The 23,159-nt window shown below is 39.4% G+C and overlaps 1 protein-coding gene across 1 annotated transcript in view; it reads right to left on the reverse strand.

The window, feature by feature from the left end:
- The window catches only part of LOC105696085 (serine/arginine repetitive matrix protein 2), a 45,523-nt gene that overhangs the window by 11,957 nt on the left and 10,407 nt on the right, over positions 1–23,159 (reverse strand). The window contains exon 3 of the mRNA XM_012418262.2: positions 754–811. Coding sequence (XP_012273685.2) covers positions 754–811 — 58 coding nt within the window. The remainder of the gene's footprint in view (positions 1–753; positions 812–23,159) is intronic.

Raw genomic sequence — 23,159 nt, forward strand, 5'->3', positions numbered from 1 at the left:
TAACTTGGATCTTTAAATATGTCCTTACTATATTTCTGGTTAAAAAGGCAGCAGAAATTTCTAGTAAAATAATATCTGGTTGAGATAACGTTATGTACAGGTAAATTTAATAGCTTATTCTAATTGAGGACAGTACGATGAAATCGAGCACGGCTGAGGCGTCGTAGAGAAACATAATGAATTACCAATTTAAATTCACTGCATATTCTTCTTTCATAAAAGTTTTTCCGGTAAAAGGAAAACTTTGTTTCGTTAAAAATGTATTCCTACCATCTCGTCGTGACTTTGCTCGCTATATGAGCAACTTATTGACACGTCTTAATGTTATTAGTGAGAGACGCTCCATGGTCCCTCGCTATCAAGTGAGTACGCTGGGAATTAGAAAACCAATTTTTGGATAATTAATGTTACCAGACATAATAGCCAAGAAACCTTTAACCAGAAAATCAAGACTTCACTAATCAGAATTTTCTACTCCCGTTAATCAGACTTTCGCATAAGTAACTAAAAATCTTTTAACCAGACGCATGTAGTCACATTAATCAGAACTTCTTTTTAAGTACAGAAAATACATCCAAAACGTCGTAAGGAATAAATATAGGGAATGTATAAATGCTGAATATGATTTTAATGCACAAGCCTATAATGAAAAAGGAAGGGACACTATCGCAAAAAGAACGCTGAAACGTGCTTAGCGCGAAAGTGCACCGAATTTCTCGATGGAATAATTAGGTGCGAAGAGGGTTAATTTACCTTGCTACCGACATCCTCGTCGCTATCCTCGGAGAGGCTCAGGTCGCGTTCCAGATCTCTACAACAAAGAAAGGTCAGATTAGTTGAATGCAGAAGACTGCAAGAAGCTTCTTGCAGGCTCTTCAGAATTGCCGTCGATACGACCTTTCGACGGTAAACGTGGACGCCAAGTGCGAGTGAGGCCGATAAACGTCGCGACATCCGGAAGGATCCGAAATGTACCGACAACGATTGCGGTGGTACCGTTTCCCTCCCAATCGTATCCGAGGAGATGCCAAGTACCGTACTGAGTTTAAGGTGAAGTGAAACACGTCGAGGAACTTGATCGACGTCGATAAAGAAGATTTTTCCAAATGCCTTCGTTGCCAACGTTCGTTTTTATATTGACAGCTGTGTCGAATTGTATTGGGTATTGTACTAAATGGCATATTCCACCTGTCGTTTTCGTACAATAATTATAAAGAAATCGAAGTAAAACCCCAGAAATCCTCTGGATTTATACTTTCTGGGGTCCTAATTGACTGCAGAGGGACACCCTGCGCCATCTGTGATTTCCAGATGAATTAAATTTTCACTCCGAGACCTCGTATTCCCATCGTTTCAGCATAAAAGCGCATACAACACTTTTTTTGCCCTTATCCCGTTCAAATGCGAGTTTATCGACTATCAGAGTGTTCTAAATTGTCGTAAAATTGTCCTGACCCTTTCGATTCTCATATCAGAGCCTTCGATAATTGTATATCGATCGAAATATTGGTATATTTACAATATAGAGCTGAACGCCGTTTTGGTTCTGGTCTGGGCTGAGTTAAAGAATTAAAAAAAAAAATCCAAATTTTGAATGTGTCAGAACAATTCTTAGATGATCAGAAGTTATGTGTCAAAGTTTCGGACAGTTTGGTCTAATACCCATAAAAAAAAGTGTTGTATTCGAATCGACTGATTTGAAGGGGTTTCACTTCACCTTATTACCGGATTGGTACCCTATTGATGCACTCCGTTTCTCAACGCCCCGTGTGCTATGGGTAAGAGGCCTGACACGACGGAGCAGTCCTTCATTTTTCAAAATCTCTCGGTACCGTAAATACGTTTGACCGCCTACACAATTTCTAAAGGCCGATAAACCAGGAAAGAGGCGAGCGGTTCAAGGAACGTCGACGAAACTCCTCACGAGAGACGACGTTAAAAGGCAGAAGTCTGCGACAACCGTCGTGTTGCCTCGGCTCTTAAGGATTTATGACCGAGTAAATTTATCCTATACCGTCCCGTACTGTGCAGGGTGTGACTAAAATAGGTGGGCAAATTTCGGGAGCGCATTCTTTCCTCCTACTCATATTGCTCCTCGTTTCGCGAATTTATTTGCTCCCTCTACTCGAGAAAGAAATTGGACCGTCATGGTATCGTCGTCGTCTACTCGTTGAAGCCAAACATTCGATACAGAGAATCGAACATTTAACTTTTTCCATGCGAAACGCCACGGCGACTATTAGTTTCTAGTATTTTCCTCTTTAGCGCTAAACGGTATTCTATCATCTCATTCTCTCCTTTCCTTCTTTTCGTTTTTTAGTCAAATAGCAACGCAACGGAATCCTCGCAACGAACAAAAATTTGAAAAATGTGATCTGTCGTGTTGTTAAAATGCTTGAAGTCAGAAAAGGATAAAAAAAGATGGAACTCAACAAGGTGGAAGAAAATGTAACATCGTGTTCAAGTTATTTTTAAGGCTACAAATGATTTTTGTAACGTAGATCTGTGGCATATAATTGCGGAGCAATAATTCGTTTTTATCTTAAGGGGCTCGTAGTATGTGTCGGATCCGAAAAATCGTTTTTTTTTTTCGCTAAATTACTTCCAAATCATCCCTACTATATGTCTGTGAAAGGATTTCCCTGTATTCGAAGTCACTAAGTAGTAATAGCCGTTTAAGGTGAGTGAAAATTATCATTCTGTAATGCGTACTTGAACTTTCAAATGTGTTTTTCTCAAAACCACATTTTTCAAATTGGCTGCCAAGTTTCAGAAAATATTACTGAACCGATTGCGCTCAAATTTGAATGACATGTTCAGTAGACACATAGTTACAACTGGTACCAGAATCTTAGTGATTTTATCATGGTTTTTTATCTCCGGCTAAATTCATCGAAAAAAATACGAAAATTTCAAATTTATTTTAAAAACTGGCTCTATTTTTAAATTTTCAAATTTTTTGACTCAATTCTGGTACCAGTCATAGCCAAAAGTCTATAGATTAATAATCAATTCAATTTTTTGATTTCAGATGAGGAGAACAGCTGGAAACGTGGCAGCCATTTCACTAATTTTTTTTACAGCGGTCTCTTTCGAGGACTGCATGCCAAAAAAACAATATTTTTGCTTAAAAAAAATGTGTATAGTTTCTCTAAATACAAGTAAATACGTAGTAAAAATTTCAAGTATGTGTAATTTATTGATCCACAAAAAAAATCCCGAAAAAAGCGGAAAAAACTGGTCGACACATAGTCCTTAAGAAAAAAAAAAACAATCGATCTTCATTATCACTCTTTCCCTTCTCAAATTGTCTTACGATATTTTAAGATTTAGATTTAGACAGCATAAATAAATAGATGGGCGAAAACAAACGTTATTTCGTCTATAAATGCCAAAATTCTAACAGGGGTTCTGAACATTCTTCAGATATCTATCCTCTGTCAGCGGCAAGAAGTATCTGAGTTCCATGAAGTCGACGGAGCACCCAACTAACGAGTAATGTAACGAGAACACTGATAACGACGAGTGTGATAAGGGGAATGGGAGATGCAGAACGGAATCGGGCAGAAAATCATAAATTAAAACCGAATTAAAACGGCTGTTGATTGCAATCGTAATTAATTAGTCCTCGATTAATATGTAACGACTGCATACACAACTACGTCACTTCCAATAACAACAATCTAAATGGCAATAATCAGTGAGCATTTGGAGATTAAAAATAAGTATTTCGTAATTTATTATGTTTCATGTAAATGCACTTTTCCGATATCAGAATCGTCTAATTGAAAAATGATTTTGCGTATCATAATACACGTAGCGAAAGATCAAATTTTGTACCTACATAATTTCTCATGATGTTCAAGTTATACGTCGCTTAAGGTGAAGTGAAACCCCCCTCAAATCAAGCGATTCGAATACAACACTTTTTTTTAAGGGTATTGGACCAAACTGTCTGAAACTTTGACACATGACTCGTGATCATCTAAGAATTGTTCTGACACATTCAAAATTTGGATTTTTGGAAAAATTTTTTTAACTTAGCCCAGGCCAAAACCAAAATGGCGTCGAGTTCTCATATTTCGATCAATATACGATTATCGAAGGCTCTGATATGAGAAACGAAAGGGTCAGAACAATTTTACGACAATTTAGAACACTGTAGTAATCGATAAACTCGCATTTGAACGGGATAAAGGCAAAAAAAGTGTTGTATGCGCTTCTATGCTAAAACGATGGTAATACGAGGTCTCGGAGTGAAAATTTAATTCATCTGGAACTCACAGATGGCGCAGGGGGTCCCTCTGCAGTCGATTAGGGCCCCAGAAAGCATGAATCCAGAGTATTTCTGAAGTTTGACTTTGATTTCTTTATAATTATTGTACGAAAACGACAGGTGAAGTATGCCATTTGGTATAATACTCAATATAATTCGACACAGCTTTCAGTATAAAAGCGAACGTCAGCAACGTAGGTATTTAGAAAAATCTTTTTTATCGACGTCGATCAAGTTTCTCGACGCGTTTCACTTCACCTTAAGGGGATGTGAAAGTGGCATCCGAAAGCTCAATCGTTTCATTCTTTAAAACGTGAATACAGAGACCCTAAATTAGGTCCTGAAACACGCAAATTTTCATTTTTTCTAAACTATTTTTAAAATACCTATAAACAAAATAGAAAAGAATTGAAATTTCATGAGTTTCAGGACCTTCCCTATAGTTTTCCTATTCACGTTGTAAAGTTTCAAACTATTCGGTAAACCGAGTTGGGAGAGAAATTTTATAAACAAAACCTCTTCTACGCCACTTTCACATCACCTTAAGGGGATGTGAAAGCGGCATCCGAAAGCTCAATCGTTCATAAAACTTTTCTACGAACTAGGTGGCTCAAATCGTTTCATACTTTAAAACGTGAATGTGGAGACCCTAAGGTAGGTCCTGAAACTCGCCAAATTTCATTTTTTATAAACTATTTTTAAAATACCCATAAACAAATTTGCAAAGAATTGAAATTTCATGAGTTTCAGGAGCTTCCCTATAGTTTCCCTATTCACGTTGTAAAGTTTCAAACTATTCGGTAAACCGAGTTGGGAGAGAAGTTTTATAAACAAAACCTCTTCTACGCCACTTTCACATCATCTTAACGAGGAAGGAGCACCTCGTGGTCCATCACAAAGAGAATGAAAATGAGAAGCTAAAACGCAGCCGGATGAGATGATCCGAACCAACAGTTTAAATGACCGACCATCGTAAAATGTCAGGAGAGCTAGTCGCTGATATAAGTGGCACAAAGGACCGAGACCCAATTGCTTCAACGTTTGATTAACCTTAATTAAGCGGTAATCTTAATCACTTTACGCACGCATCGATGAAATCTCTCATCCGAGAGATGGGATGAGAGATTAAGGGGAAGCAAGTGTTAGCATAAACATTTCGAGCTAGCGGAAAGGAGCACCGTAATGATATTTATGAAAAGTGATAGCCATAATGGATCAGAAGGTTGTTGGCAGGGACTAAAGGTGGAACGGAAGTCCCTCGATCCCCTCCTGATGTACTTCTTTGGGGTGAGCGCACCCCATTGTTACTTCGAACTGTGCGCCCCTGTATATCGATTATGGTACCGGCATTGAAGTAAAACCATAAAGTGGAGTATGTGTCATAGAAATATTACCGCTGGGCTCGACATCACGAGGTTCATTCGGGAGGTTTGGATCTAAACGTTCAGACTTTTCGAACGTGATTTCAAAAATCACTGCCTTTTTTCTTTACAACGGTGGACTTTTGTAAGTCCACTTTTTTGTGAGTTTTACATTAAGATCATTTTATAAACCCATAAAACTCGTGACATTCTAGAAATCAGATATCGATATTGGGTTTTAATAAACTCTGTCTAACATTTAGCCTGAATCTGATCTGACGGATCTGACTCTGAATACATCACGTCTAAAATTGGTACTGAATAAAGCGGTCTTGCATACAGTTCGGTATATTTCCGAAAAAAGAAAGAAATGGCATTAACCCTTTTAGTGCCGGAGGCCGATATATCGGCCCGCACCTTGTAGTGCTTCACTATTCGCTTTGCGAGAAATCTCTATCTCAAAATAAATTTATAATACGTTATAAATAGTCTAATTTCATTACGAGAGAATTAAAATAACAATACAACAACACCTATAACAACCTATAACCTACGTATAACAATCAATAACCTATAACAATTACTTGTTTCAGATGAGACAATCCGTCCGGCGCCTACCATGTGCCTTGGAGTTATTTTTTATGTTTCTTGTGCAATGTTACTTATTTTGTTAAAAAATATATTGGAAATTTAAAGTATATACTTTGCAATAAACGGTCTATACAAATTTATGATAAAACGATGACTTTTCCCATGTGTAATTACGTTTTGAAACAGAGAACTCAATTTTTCTTTTTTTTTTTTATCACTTATACCTTTGTTATTTATGTAATTTTCAATGAATATAGAAAAATAGGCGTCACCGTTTTATTCTCTACTTTGTCCTTAATACCCTGCTATTTGAATAATGTAAATATTGCTTTTCGTTTGGTTTTTATGAGCCTTTTTCCAAATCCTAGTAAAATCGTAAAATTCGGCCGGTCATCTTCGCATAAGCACCTCTTTTTCGCCCGGCACTAAAAGGGTTAAACAAGCCGATGAAAAAAAAAAAATATAGTCCAAAATGAATTTATTCCAGATTTCCGAAGGTCTTCCGAGAAACGGCGCGTAACAGGAAAAGATTTTAAAATAACTTTTCAATAATTTGTACACATATTATTTCCAGAGTATTGTAAAAAGGGCCTCGTTACAGTCGGATCTCAGGAGGAATGCATTCACCACCGGAATCATTGCCCCTCATACAAGAGAACAACTCCAGAGCCATTAACGTCGGTCTCACCTTTCATTTCCTACCGTACCGCTACCGTCAGGTGCCGCAGGACACCCACCACTAAATGAGCATCCCCTACTTAATAGTAATGGAGATTGTAAAGTCCAGGAGGTCCATGGCAAGGGAGGGAGGAAGCGAGAGAGCGGGAAAGCGAGCGCGGTTTGTGGGAGGCAAAAGGTGGGGGAATCAAAGAGATGGGCAGCCACGCGTGCAGCAACTCCGTCGGCGCCTCGAAGTGGCTTTATTAATTAAGCAAGAAGATCCGCCTCCCGTGCCGATCGTGCCTCCTTCCCTGACCGGCGGACCCGTCGTACCATCCGAATAGAAAATCACGCCACTCTCTCGGCACGGATAAACCCATCGGCTCGCATCGCTACTGTAGATCGACCCTTCTGTAGGCCGTCCGGCGATAACGGCCATTCGTTGCTTCGGCTTTCTGCGGACGATGCCAAGTATTACGATGATTGGATGCTACAGATTTATTAACCCATCCTGACTCACGATGATTTATGGTTCTGCTACATGATCAGGGACTTCGCCAGACGTACGACGGAATGATTACGTAACGAACGGCTACCGCGCCGGTAGATACGGACTAATGGAACGGTCTCTCGGGACAAGACGCGTCCGCTGGGATGCTCGATACCTTCATTCACTCCAAAATGGAAAAATCGTTATATGACCACTTACGCGTAACGCGCGTACGCGACAACGAAATGGAGACAGAACGTAAATCTCTCGCCCGTTTAAGGTGAAGAGAAACACGTCGAGGAACTGGATCGACGTCGATAAAGATTTTTCTAAATGCCTACGTTGCCGACGTTCGTTTTTATATTGACAGCAGGGTCGAATTATATTGGGTATTGTACCAAATGGCATACTCCACCTGTCGTTTTCGTACAATAAATATAAAGAAACCGAAGTAAAACTCCAGAAATCCTCTGGATTCGTGCTTTCTGGGGCCCTAACTGACTGCAGAGGGACCCCCTGCGCCATCTGTGATTTCCAGATCAATTAAATTTTCACTCCCAGACCTCGTGTTCCCATCGTTTTGGCATAGAAGCGCATACAACACTTTTTTTGCCTTTATCTCGTTTAAATGCGAGTTTATCGATTACCAGGGTGTTCTAAATTGTCGTAAAATTGTCCTGACTCTTTCGATTCTCATATCGGAGCCTTCGATAATTGTATATCGATCGAAATATGAGAGCTCGACGCCATTTTGGTTCTGGTCTGAGCTAACTTAAAAAATTGAAGGCGCATTCCTTTTTCCTCTGGACCACGTCACCCCATCCAGTTCTTGAGGAGATATAAACAACGCGAGGCCGAGGATGACCCAGCCCTTGAGAGGCGACGAAGGGCGAGACCTCGAAGGGACGAGGAATCAGGACATTCGGAAAACGGAGCTCTTGGAGACTCGTCGCATCCGACGCCGATCCCTTCGCTGAACAACCACATACTTTGTTATAATAAAGTTTGAATATTACCGATATTAACACTCAAGGGACCCTACATTAAAAACATTCCCTACAAAATGCTTTCCAAAAACCCAAATTTTGAATGTGTCAGGACAACTCTTAGACATTCAGGAGTGACGTGTCAAAGTTTCGGACAGTTTGGTCTAATACCCTTAAAAAAAAGTGTTGTATTCGAATCGACTGATTTGAAGGGGGTTTCACTTCACCTTAATCCGACCTAGCTCATCAAGTTCCCAAAGAGTTTGCTCGACCGAAAGTTAGAATAAGGCGCCGATCGTTCCGATCCCGAATCGCTATCCCATCTCGGTGAAATGTCGCCGCTTCCGGCCGATCCGCGCGCGTCACCGCAGGTAAAGACGGCGGTGCCACTCGCGATCGAGGCAGCAAGTTCTCAGGGCCATTAACGAGGGACCGAGTCGAGAAGAGGCGGCAAGAGAGGCGAGGACCCGCGGGGGGAGGGCACAGAATTCCGCGAGCCAGACTAGCAAGCTGCTTGTTGCGAATAACTTCGGAAGTTCCAAGCGTATACCACCCATTTCCCCTCCGCCGTTCCGCCGCGGCCCCTTGGCTCACCCCCTGCCCGCCCCTGCAGACCCGCGCCACCCTTCCGTCTCCGCGTCCCTCCCTCCGTCTCGCTCGCTCTCGCTCGGAGCGTGGCCCTCTTCTCTTTCTCCTTCTTTGTCGCCGAGCCGCGTCGGTCTAGTATATCGCGTAGGCTGTCCTCCCGCCAGCCTCCCCTCGGTCGCTAGCACCAAACTCCACCCTGGTTCCACCGTTCGCGCATCCACGGTGCACGTATCACCACGAGCCCCGGGTCTGCGAGCATCTGCTGGAAAGTCCACTACGGTATGTCCGGAGTACGCGATCCCGGGACACCGCGCGGGCATATACCTCCCTTTCTATATATGTGTATGTGTATAAATGTGTATATATGTACGTTATGTATACATAGGTGTATGTACGCCGTCGAGAGTCCGTAATAATTCCTTCTCTCTATTTGGTCCGTGGAACGGAACTCGGGAGAGGACAGGGGGCGGCTGGTAATTCCGTGCTCAGCCGTGCCAAGGTGCGACTTTTCGATATTTGGAACTCCCACGGCTTCCGGAGCGCTTCTCGGCCGATCGAAGGGGGCCTTAAGGTGAAGTGAAACCCCCTTCAAATCAGTCGATTCGAATACAACAGTTTCTTTTAAGGGTATTAGACCAAACTGGTCGAAACTTTGACACGTCACTCCTCATCTTAATCAAGTGTCGATCTCACGTCGATCAAGTTCTTCGACGTCGATAAAGAAGATTTTTCTAAATGCCTATGTTGTTGACGTTCGTTTTTATATTGACAGCTGGGTCGAATTATATTGGGTATTGTACGAAATGGCATACTCCACCCGTCGTTTTCGTACAATAATTAAAAGAAATCGATGTAAAACTCCAGAAATCCTCTGGATTCGTGCTCTCTGGGGCCCTAATTCACTGCAGAGGGACCCCCTGCGCCATCTGTGATTTCCGGGTCAATTAAATTTTCACTCCGAGACCTCGTATTCCCATCGTTTTAGCATAAAAGCGCATACAACACTTTTTTTACCTTTATCTCGTTCAAATGCGAGTTTATCGACTACCAGAATGTTCTAAATTGTCGTAAAATTGTCCTAACCCTTTCGATTCTCATATCAGAGCCTTCGATAATTGTATATCGATCGAAATATGAGAGCTCGACGCCATTTTGGTTCTGGTCTGGGCTACGTTAAAAAATGTCTTTAAAAAATCCAAATTTTCAATGTGTTAGGAGAATTCTTAGGTGATCAGGAGTGATGTGTCACAGTTTCGGACAGTTTGGTCTAATACCCTGAAAAAAAAAGTGTTGTATTCAAATCGACTGATATGAAGGAGGTTTCACTTCACGTTAACGAACCGCGACCTGATGCAGATCGACCGGTGAGAATTATGGACATAGGATATATGAACCTCGAACACCGATCCGAATGGATCAGCAGCCGCTTTGAGAGACAAAATACAAGGAACGCTCTCTTTCTTTCTCATTTTGCAAAGAAGTTGCGCGGCGCAATATGGCGACATGCTATCTCTTAGAAAGAGAAAAAGAGAAAAGATTGTCCCTTCTTCGCCCTCTTTTGTTCTCGACGTAATCACAAAAATATCAAATCTCGATGCGCTCCTTCGATTCCGATTTATGGCCGCGCGATGCGGGAATTTCGAATCCTAGGTGGACGAATGCAAATTTAATCCTCGGCTTCCAACGAGGAAACCGAGACTCGGAAATTGACGCGTTTAATCGATTAAATCGTTTCAAGTGTCGTTGAACTTCATTTCCCCGGTAAGTATTTCACCCAGCGGGAAATTGTTCGAGAGGAATACCTGAATACGAGTATATAATTGCATCGATGAGATCGATATCATAAAATTCCTAAATTTGAAAACTTAGCTCGTTTACATTTTCCACGAACGGATATTATTTACGCTGTTACAGTGAACAGCTTATTACACAATTTGTCAGGTACGAAATGTAATTAAAAATTGTTACAGGGGATAAATTGTCTTATAGGCTTTGACTTTTTCCTAGGTTTATCGTTATTATGTCATTATTTATTGTCGATATTATTCTGTGAGAGAGAGTTGTTCTTAACCGGAAGTATAGTCTCCCTTACAAATGATGTACATTTGCGGAAGTCGCGGTACAAACCGTAAATCTAGTTAAATTAAAGGATGCTGGAAATACTAGCCAAGGAATTCCCTTAACCAAGAAGAATGACCAAAAGTTAAGATTTCAATCTACCAAAAGATCTTGAGGTAATTTGCGAGCTACCGTCAAAGAGCATAACTTTGATCGAGCAAATTGTCAGTGCATTCTTATAATTAACGAACCAATTGCGTGGCAGTGAAACACGTAATCTCGAAAACGATTCGTTTGTTCCCGAGTAAGATTAACCGAAAGGGATGAATTTAGGGACAGGCAAGTAAATATTAAAAATAATTGAAAGAATTGAAAGAGCATAACTTTGATCGAGCAAATTGTCAGTGCATTCTTATAATTAACGAACCAATTGCGTGGCAGTAAAACACGTGATCTCGAAAACGATTAACCAGGAAAGAACGTCATCGTTTGTTCCCGAGTAAGGTTAACCGAAAGGGATGAATTTAGGGACAGGCAAGTACATATTAAAAATAATTGAAAATTCGTAGGAAAAGCTCCGAACGAAAAGTTCTTTTAAACAAGATGAACAATACGTTTGAATTGTAATATACAAGTCGGCGTAGTTGGACGGCTGGTTAGCGAAGCCACGGAAGCGCGGAATTACTCTTGCCGTTACCGCAGCTTGTCTTATAATTAGAAACAAACCCTCGGGGGAAGAAAACAAACTACCGCAGAGAGGTGAAGAAGAGGAAGAAGTTTCGCCGAGGAATGAGGGTAGCTGCGGCGGGTTAAGAATATAAGCGCCGTAACGGATCCTTAGCTCCCAGGTTAATCACCGCCCGTGATACCTTATGTGCTTACATCCCCGAAAACGTGTATTTTAGAAATTCTAAGCATTATTTTAGTACCGTCAAATCGGCGTTAAAGTGCAAATTTTAATCATAATACTAAGTTTACAGCGACGAGTATTAACACTAGGTTTACGGGACCCGTCAATTTGACGGAATTCAAACTTCAAAAAGAAATACCGAAAAAACCATAGGATTAATTTTAACCATTTTTGTATCGTAAATTAATCGTTTCATCCAAAGAATTTGTACACACAATTATTTTTTCCTAAGCCTTCTGATTATTAAAATCTGTATGTAGTATACCTATCTCTACGAAACCCGTCAAATTGACGGACTAGCTAATTTCATAAACAATCCATATATATTTGCTTCGTTGCAGTGAGTGTAAGGCGAAGATGAGAGTGAAAGTTCGCATTGAAAGTGGAGAAATAGAAGGATCTAAGGATAGTGAAGAGGAAAACTTCTTGAAAGGGTGTCGTAGCAAGAAAAGGATGCGCATTCTTTCTAGTTCTGACTCCGAGGATGAGAGGACGAGCATTCCAATCATTTCCGTGATAATTTTTAAAAAAGGACTTTTTACTTATTAATAATTCATTTAAACGTAAAGCCTAGGGTTGTTTAATATAGACTCAATTTGAATAAATCGATTTTTTAAAGAAAATGCGTGTTTTCGTTTACCCGTCAATTTGACGGGTGCTCGTAGAAACAGGTATATAAAAAACGCCCGTAAACCTAGTGTTAAAGGTTTTGTTAAAGGATGAATCTAAACTAAGCATCGAGCAGAATGAATTAAAAACGCTTTGCCATATCACAAGTAATCTTTACAACCTGCAAATTGATCGGTCATTATCAAGAAGTACCATATACAAATAGTTGGATTTTACTCTTTTGAAAGCAAATGAAATGGGGTATTCGCGTTGTTTTATAAGTGTACCTACGCGGTGTAGAGGATCGGTTCTCGATTTTGGTTCACGTTATAGCCAATACATGAAACCGAGCACCTCGTTTCGCTTGCCACGTGTCATGCAGTTCTGTGAAAATACATGTGCATCTGTAGGTACAAGTATATATTTCGTACGATATTCTGCGCAACCTGTGGGAAAGAGAGTCGAAGTGGAAGAACCGCAGGAGAGGAAAAGAACCCTCGAAAGGAGTTTCTACAGTCAATTAGACACGTCGCATGCGAGATTCCGTAAGGGACAATGCCAATCGACTTTGTACACTCTGAAGGGCCCTTCGACCTCTTCGAAGGTACTCAGCGATCTCTGCATTCGTTTGGGATCGTCTCGTGTATCCAATTAAAGCTTTTAACATTTGCAATACGCCGTAAACTAAACTAGCCCTCTCAACTATAATCCCGTATAATAATAACGTAGAATCCTTAAGGTGAAGTGAAACCCCCGTCAAATCAGTCGATTCGAATACAACACTTTTTTTATGGGTATTAGACCAAACTATCCGAAACTTTGACACATAACTTCTGATCATATTTCGATCGATATACAATTATCGAAGGCTCTGATATGAGAATCGAAAGGGTCAGGACAATTTTACGACAATTTAGAACACTCTGATAGTCGACAAACTCGCATTTGAACGGGATAAGGGCGAAAAAAGTGTTGTATGCGCTTCTATGCTGAAACGATGGGAATACGAGGTCTCGGAGTGAAAATTTAATTGATCTGTAAATCACAGATGGCGCAGGGTGTCCCTCTGCAGTCAATTAGGGTCCCAGAAAGCATAAATCCAGAGGATTTCTGGGGTTTTACTTCGATTTCTTTATAATTATTGTACGAAAACGACAGGTGGAATATGCCATTTGGTACAATACCCAATACAATTCGACACAGCTGTCAATATAAAAACGAGCGTCGGCAACGTAGGCATTTCGAAAAATCTTTATCGACGTCGATCAAGTTCCTCGACGTGTTTCACTTCACCTTAAGAGCTCTTCCAATATATTCGACGGTGTAGACAATTGTGTCATTTCGTTATGCTAGGGAATTCCAAATTTATGATTTTCGATACGGGATGAAACAGCATGTATGAACTTACTTGGCAAACCTATCTGTATCGATATTTGGAACTCTGAACGTAACTCACACAATGGGTGCATGGGACATATTTAACTGGAAATTTGACAAACCGATTTAAATCGCGCGACATTTTGTAAAAAGTTAACAAATGAACATGCAATTCGAATCTGCCTGGTATGAATAGGACTTGCACGAAATCAACAAAATTAATTTCCATTGGCATTATCGAAGCAGATTTAGAGGAGAAATATATGATATATATATATAAAGAAACAAAGAAAGTAATGGTTACTGTTAAACACTGATATACAAGATTATGAGCGTATAATGTTAAACTTACCAAAGTGTATGAATTTCATTTTTCTGTGTTGATTTTTTTATTTACACCCTTTACTAATTACTTCGCCATACACGTGTACGGTAACGATCATGTGGAGATATGTAGGACTGCAAACCACGAAGCATGTAGGGATTTGATAGGTAATTTAGGTATCCGTAATGTAGTAATCTATCCTACAGCCGCAATACTAACGGATAGTGAATCATTAGCTTCAACGTCCGCGAAAATGTTCTTTATTAAGCAATTATTAGATTATTAATGTCGTAATTAGATTATTAACATGGCAGCATTAGTCAGTTCAAATTACAGAAATCAACCGAATTTCCCTACATTCATGGAAAATGGTTAACAAAATTAGGGTCAATTGCAGTCAATTTGCAGCAAGTAACTTCTTCGGGATGGAACCTCAAGATAATTGAGCAGCCTGTTGTATTTGTCCTCAACATCTAAATTATCCGCTGAATGCTATAACCGCACGGAATGCACTCGAATATACTGCAACATACCCCAGATATAATACAATGAAAGATATATTGCAATTACTACCACGTTGCGATTGATAAAGAAGGTGTAATAATCATTTCAATAGCCTCACATTGTTCATCATTTTCGAATCCCTTCCTTCGTAACGTCGATACGCTATGTTAATACTTTTGAGGGAAAACGCTTTTTCACGTCCACTGTTCAGAACACATTCATAAACCTCGGAAGAGCGTAAGTAAATAATTTAAAGTTAAAAGAAGTAAAGGACACGTCCATTGAGTACCGGGGGCGCGATAATCGTCGCGGTTTTCGAAGGGGTAATATTTTAGCGACGAATTTCCCGTCCACCGTTCGGTGACTTTTCCTCGAGGGTAGGTCCGGACGCGTGTCGCGATCTAAATCGAGACTGGAATAACGTCCGAAAGAGCCCCGTGGCTATTCATAGAGATGGCGGCATGCGGAAAGCCGTTTCGGACTGTTTCGGACTGTTTACTGTTCGGGAAGACCGGAGCCCACGCCATCCATTTTCCATTCGGCAGAGCCCGAGGCAGGAAGTAGGGGTGACGTGGGACTCCTGCACCGCCGCCGGTTTGGCTGAAACGTCCATTTTGATATTACGGGAATGTTTCTTTTTCTTGCTTTAGTTTCACCCGAAGGGCGTTTTGTTGTGTCCTCCTTCAATAATTCGCACGTTACCCACGCTTAGTAATTCAGATGATAGCCGCGTCACGGAGGGTACCCCAAAGGGCAAGGGACGAAACAAGCCGAATGTTCTGCCCGGCTAGTTTGTCGGGCACTTGTTGTATGAATCCTAATTGTTTTTGCAAACAGAATTGCAAAATGGGATCTTCATACAGCTACTCACGTGAAGTGGAAATGTACCTGAATAAGTGGGACTTGTCTTGAACAGAACAGAACTTGAATTTATTATAACATTACTTTCCCTAGTAGCATAGAATAATTTCTAAATATTTCTTTGTAATCTTTGCTAAATATCTCAAGCGATAGATTTTTTAAGATTTCTTGTAGATTTTATTCGAAGATATTTGAAATATTTNTGAAAACACATGGAGGTAATATTATATAGATATTATAGCGGTAATATTCTAAAGTAAACGTTTGGCAAATATTTCAAATGTCTGCTAAATATTTACCGAATGTACGATATTCGTTAAATATATAGAAAATATAGGACAAATATTTTGTGCTACTAGGGTTAACGAATGACTTTGTCGAATTATGTCACCTCTTCACGCGTGAATACCGATAACAAATGCAGAAGCGAAGGTGAAGGCTGACGAGAGACTGACATACAGAAAAAATATAACATTCCTCCTCCGGTCGCATTACAATTTTTTAGGTGGAGGAGGTAAAATATTTCTTACATAAAGATTGGCTGACTGATTTTAAGAAGGGCGGTTAAAAATCGAGTAGTCGGCCTTGTGACCGGTCGATGACTGTCCAATACGGTTGGGTGAAAACGGAAATTTTCTGGTTGCCATGGAGATGGAAAAACATGCTGTGTGCACGTGTGCATGCTGCGCGCACGTGTTAGCGGTAAAGTTAAAGAAGGTACAACGGTAAAGAATAGGGTCGGTCAGCCCGAGAAAATTCTAAAGAACCCTAAACCTCCGCGATGGGACGTACGGGGCAATATAACCATATCGTAGAGACCTAAAATTTACGAACGGATTTCGCAGTGCGGAAATTGCTAAACTGTTAAATGGTTCGACTGGCCCAAGCAGGCAATAAGTCCCTTTCTGGAGTTTTGCCTTAGACATTTCGAAGGCTGCGGTGAATTAAAAAATACATTGTCGCGCACGAAACACCGAACAAATCGGCTATATACGTGAAATAATGTGGGAAAAATGATGCTTTAACATGGATGGTTAATAAAAATTCTTGTAACAACGGTGGTAAATAATACATTGCTTGAATTAAATGGCGCCAGAAAATACGCGCTGAAACCTTCCACCGCCGTATTTATAAGTGAGACGATTTAATTGCTGGTGAAGTGAAACACCCTTCAAACCAGTCGATTCGAATACAACACTTTTTTTTAAGGGTATTAGACCAAACTGTCCGAAACTTTGACACATCACTCCTGATCATCTAAGAATTGTCCTGACACGTTCAAAATTTGGATTTTTTAACAAAATTTTTTTACTCAGCCCAGGCCAGAACCAAAATGGCATCGAGCTCTCATATTTCGATCGATATACAATTATCGAAGGCTCTGATATGAGAATCGAAAGGGTCAGGATTTCTTGATATTTATTGTACGAAAACGACAGGTGGAGTATGCCATTTGGTACAATATTCAATGTAATTCGACCCAGCTGTTAATATAAAAACGAACGTCGGCAACGTAGGCATTTAGAAAAATCTTCTTTATCGACGTTGATCAAGTTCCTCGACGTGTTTCATTTCACCTTAAAAAGACGCCTGCACGAGATGATGGTCAGATTCATTGAGAAGGATTTCAAGTGCTTCTCTATTGAAAAACAATTACTGCATAGATTAAAAGAATAGAAGAAGTAATTTTAAATGCCATTAATGTGTTAAACTACGGTTAGAAGATTTAACGATCAAGTTTCAAGGATGCAAGGTAGCTCGGATGCTATCACAAGGTTTATCCTGTTATCATACGGAACAAGGTTATGGTGGTTGTCAGCCGGGTAGATAAAGAATATTTTCAAGTCCTTCGGGCCAAACTACGTGCTCCTTGCGCCCCAACTGCTCCACAGATTGCGACGAAATCTTCCTGTTTCCTTTGCATGGTGGGTTTTCGCCCCCTTTGAAGCATCTTGCCAACGGAAGTCACGAGCCTCGGCGGTTTAAACGGCGAATGAGAAAATTATAGCGCGCCTCGTTGCATGGTCGGTGTTCCGCGCTGCACGATCACGTGCGCCCACGAACCCGATCATCACAATCGATCGAAAACTGATCGAGCCAGAAATAAGATCATTTACAATGTTTACGACGTACAGTCACCGCAATAATTGAGAGCGCAGAGAACCCTCCTTACGGCTTCCTGTAGATAGCGATTTTCATTTAGTCAGGTCGGATAATCTTTTTTAAAAATAGCCATGTCAAATGGGTATCCGAGAAAGATTCAAGAAATTCACTAAAGAAAGAAAAAAAAAACAGATGTAGTGAAACTTTAGAATATGACATTTTACAGGATAAGAAACCTATATAATCGAGCGGTTTCGTTTACTTATAAATTGTTAAGTAATGTTCTTTAATCATTGTCAGAAAAAGTGTAGGTACTTCGAGTCGAGTGTAAGCTCTGCGATGACGTATGTTTATCTTCATAATTTTACACTAATTTGTTTAATATGTATATAGCGTATAGTAAAAGCAGATGCAATGTTTTGAAACTTTATTTTATATCTAGTCGATTATTTGAAATTGTTAAATGGACTGATTTGGAATAGACACCGTCTCGAGAATTGTACCTGATTAGGAATCACAAAGTTTAACAGATTATTAAATGATAATTATAATCGAATGTAAGTTGCAATATTACATAAAAAGAGCCATAAGCCGTTAAAATAAAATCTGCAAATGAAATTAAAATGATAAGCTAGTATTGGAACATATAGAAAAAAATGTAGCAATCGCGTCTGTTATCAGGCACCTTTTCTGTTGTTTGTGTAAGTTGCAATAATGTTTTCTGTGTTTCTGTAAGTTGCAATATTACATAAAAAGAGCCATAAAGCCGTTAAAATAAAATTAAAATGATAAGCTAGTATTGGAACATATAGAAAAAGATGTAGCAATCGCGTCTGTTATCAGGCACCTTTTCTGATATACCCTGTAAATCGTTTTCGTATGGGACGATATCATATTTACCGCGAGAATATATCGTGTCAGATTTTTCTCAGAACCGCGACATTTCATTCGTTCATTTACAATGATGTATTAAGACGTCAATGCTCTTACCACATCTAGTGTTTCCGTCACACGTAATATCGCTACGCGTGATAAGTAAATTAATAAATACGTCAATGTCATGAAAGGCCGTGTCGCGGTTTCCAATAAGAGACCCGCCCTAGTTTACCAGAGCGGTTTTACTTTGCGATTGTTACGGACAATTAAGGGATTACTTGTCGACCGGGTAAAGTCAAAGGGGACAAGAAGATGGGGAGTTACCTACATCGTCATCGATCATTAATTTCAACACTCAATAAGCCCCGTAGATGATGAGCTTTGAGAATTCGCCCCTTTTCTGGCACGCGTTCGATCCCGCATTAAATTAATAGCTCTAATATCAATTTCGAGAGAAACAGAATTTACATTCGAGATATATGGGTGCACAGAATCACACAAATTATTTTCCGTTTTGTATCCCAATAAAACTGAAATATGATCAACCTCTTGTCAAATTTTGATACACTCAAAATACTATTATAACAGGCATATCATTCCCTCATAAATACTTTTGCTTCGTGCGAATCTCGTTGGGCAATCATTAATGTCTCGTGCATTCCCACTTACTCTTAACAATAAACTTCACAGCTATTCTCATAGTAGAGGAGATCAAGAGAACAGAGATACGTTGGTACCGTTGCCACAACCAATATTTCATTTCAGATATGAAGTGTAAAGTGTACCGTTCAACGGATCTACTTACTCGTTAATGCAATTTACCGATTTACTTACGTGCACGAGTGGCAATAACTTGCAATTCATGCACGAACACAATGATATCAGGAATTGAGTAATTTACTTCGTTATATCTCTAACGTAAATTACTATGTATTACACGGTCGTAATAATTTCGAGATCCGTTTTTATTTACATGATTATATAAATCTGTAAAAGCGTAATTGTATAATGGAGGCAACGAAGGGTAAATTATTGCATTGAACGAAAAGTAACGAAAATGTATTTCAACGTAATCTTCGACACCCAAGCGGTTGCTATTTCGTTATTACCTGATAACCGAACCTTTTAGAGAATTAATTAAACGAACAGAAAAAAAAGTTAACATCCGCAGAAGAAGTAAAGCGCCAGTCGAAAGAAAAAGTACCAATGCTTGTAAACTAAATATCAGTTATGAGCCAATCCCAAAAAGAACATATCAAACTCTTCCGGTAAGACCTATCTAAAGTAACTTATTATCTTGTTCTTCTCAACATTTCAATCCCTCTCTACTGTAGGTGTCACATCAATCTAGATAGGTACTTAAATTCATCCATCCACCTATCCTACAGCTGTTCCTTCATGACACGTTAGAGTCGAAGAGTAATTCCCGTGAAAACAATAAACCACATTTAAAAAAAAAAGCATTTCCAACTCTCCTTCTCTAGAGCCACATACCTCGTTTATCTCGTTCTCATTCTCGTTTCCTCGATAAACTCCATCTCATTATTTATTATTCTGTTTTACAATGAGCCAAGCCGTCACTGGGGCACTGTTCATCATAGAGATATAAGTAACATATCGCGACAATAGATCCCCACAATAAATAATTGTGATAAATGATCCTGCAGTGACCGAAATTCTCACCTTGGGAGACGAAGTGAGCACTCGTCCTCCCTTCGGCCAGGATTTCTAGGGGATGATCGTTCTTTCCATGCCGCGGTCCGAATTACCCATCCAACCATAAGTAAACGTGGACTCGATCAATAAAGAAGCACGCGACAAATTCGACAATGTCCGTTAAACGGTAAGCCGTTTCCCCCATGTCGATACCGTGAGGATACATGCCTCAAAGGGGTATGCTCCCATAAGAAACATTCACCAAGGACACGCCAACTAGACATGTATATAAAGCTGGAATTGCCACTTTAGCACAATTCAATAAAATTTGTTGCAAAATTTATTGCTATTTTATTGCACAAGAAACAAATTATTTGCTCTTATACGTTTCCGAAAAATGGTGGCGATGTCAGCTTTATATAAAGCTACCACTGCCACAATAAAAAACAATTATTAAGTAAATGTTCATCGATGAATTATATACCAGAATTTATTGCTAATTAATTGCTCGCAAAAAAATCAAATTTCAATTTTTTTGCGCACCCTTAAAGGGATGAATCGCCAACCCTAGGGATGATCGCAGGACAGAAACATGGAATACATGGGAGAATCGAACTATTTCTTCACGTGGGAATTAATTGCTAATTAATTGCTCCGAGAAGAACATAATTTCGAATTTTTTGCACAACCCCTAAGGTAGTAGGCCAACCCATTTTATGTCGCCCCAGCATAGCCACGTAAGAAATGGGAGAATCGAACTATTTCTTCGCGTGGGAATTAATTGCTAATTAATTGCTCCGAGAAGAACCAATATCTTCGTAAATATACAATTTTCAAACCTACATTAATTAGTGATTAATTCCCACGTGAACAAATAGTTCGATTCTTCCATTTTTTATGTGGCCATGCTGGGGTGACATAGACACGGCTAGTCTATCACCTTAGGGGTTGTGCAAAAAATTCGAAATTATGTTCTTCTCAGAGCAATTAATTAGCAATTAATTCCCACGTGAAGAAATAGTTCGATTCTTCCATGTATTCCATATTTCTGTCCTGCGATCATCCCTAGGGGTGGCGATTCATCCCGTTAAGGGTGAGCAAAAAAATTTAAATTTGATTTTTCTGCGAGCAATTAATTAGCAATAAATTCTGGTATATAATTCATCGATGAACATATACTTAATAATTGTTTTTTATTGTGGCAGTTTATTTTTTTTCTTTATATATATAATTTTATATAAAGCTGACATCGCCACCATTTTTCGGAAAAGTATAAGAGCAAATAATTTGTTACTTGTGCAATAAAATAGCAATAAATTAGCAATAAATTTTGCAACAAATTTTATTGAATTGTGTTAAGTGGCAATTCCAGCTTTATATATATCAACTAGACGGGATCGTGTAAAGTCCCGTGGGGAGGGCCAAATTACATCTAGACTTTTTATCGTCCTAGAATTTATTTTATCGACTCAGGAGATCATTCGAGCAAGCCCTGCAAAAGGTAGTTGTAGATAAAGGATGAAGCACAAAGCGTGACTTTCGATAATGGACTTCCACTTTCAGAAATTGATGAACACGGCTGAATTCCTCGATTTGTTTCTCGAGTTTCGCTTAGAAGACATTTTCATTTCTTTCTCGTTTCTTGTAACGTTATATTTCCTTCTTTTTCTTTTCTTTTTTCAAGATTAAAGGAAAGTTCAACTTTTGGGAAGTACGAGTCAACCCCTTCGCCGTGAAACGTTCGCGGCATGAACGGCAAACTTCTGGTGCCAGAGACTTGTACACTTGGGAAATGTTTAAACTGCTTTAACCGCAAATTATTGAGAGCATTTTTAAGAGAATTATGTTAAGTAAAAGATTCAAATGCATATAAGCGTCAGTAACATTTAATAAACTAGTTCGCCGATTACCAGTATGGGGTTATAAATATATTGGGAGCAAACGGTTGATTTGCTTAATAGAATGCAAAGCAAAGGGGTTCTTCAAATATTAATGCAGATTAGGCGGGTTGGTATGCGCGAAATTAATGGTAACTTGATAACTCTCATTGCCGTGGGAACGACGTACATGTCGTCGACTAAATTATACGTAAATTTATGTCTCGTTCGTCATTGCCGTTTCCTTATTTCATGATTGATATGATTAATAACACGTTAATTCATTTCCTCTCACAGCCTACATTAGCATAAAATAGTATATCTCTTCGCTGTTATTGACGTTAAAAATCAAGGCACACGTCAAAATTCGATGTTTTGTATCAGTGAATTTTAGAATATGAAACAATTCGTAACCTGTGCTAAAATTCCCGTTGGAAACCATAACATTGCGGCCAGGAAATAATATTTTATCCAATGCCTCGGATCTTGTATTTTACTCATTTTACTTAAAATGCGATTAAGTTATTTCTCGCTAACTTTTAGTTAACAAACTATTAACCCCAGCGTTGGCTACTTCGTATTTTTTGTATAATTTAATTAGGAACCTCACATAGGGTCCCAAAGCAATCGGACAAAAATGTTGATAGAACGCGCGATTTCCCCATAACCGGAACCATCGAAGTTCAAAATTTCACACAATTCGTAACACAATTCATAACTTGTGCTAAAATTCCCGTTGGAAACCATAACATTGCGGCCAGGAAATAATTTTTTATCCAATGCCTCGGATCTTGTATTTTACTCATTTTACTTAAAATGCAATTAAGTTATTTCTCGCTAACTTTTAGTTAACAAACTATTAACCCCGGCGTTGGCTACTTCGTATTTTTTGTATAATTTAATTAGGAACCCCACATAGGGTCCCAAAGCAATCGGACAAAAATGTTGATAGAACGCGCGATTTCCCCATAACCGGAACCATCGAAGTTGAAGATTTCTGATCGAAGAACCGATTTGATTTCAACTTATGAGGTGGACAGAAAAAAAAACA

Source organism: Orussus abietinus, unplaced genomic scaffold, assembly GCF_000612105.2.
Source record: "Orussus abietinus isolate OABI.00-Male unplaced genomic scaffold, Oabi_2.0 scaffold170, whole genome shotgun sequence".
Classification (NCBI taxonomy): domain Eukaryota; kingdom Metazoa; phylum Arthropoda; class Insecta; order Hymenoptera; family Orussidae; genus Orussus; species Orussus abietinus.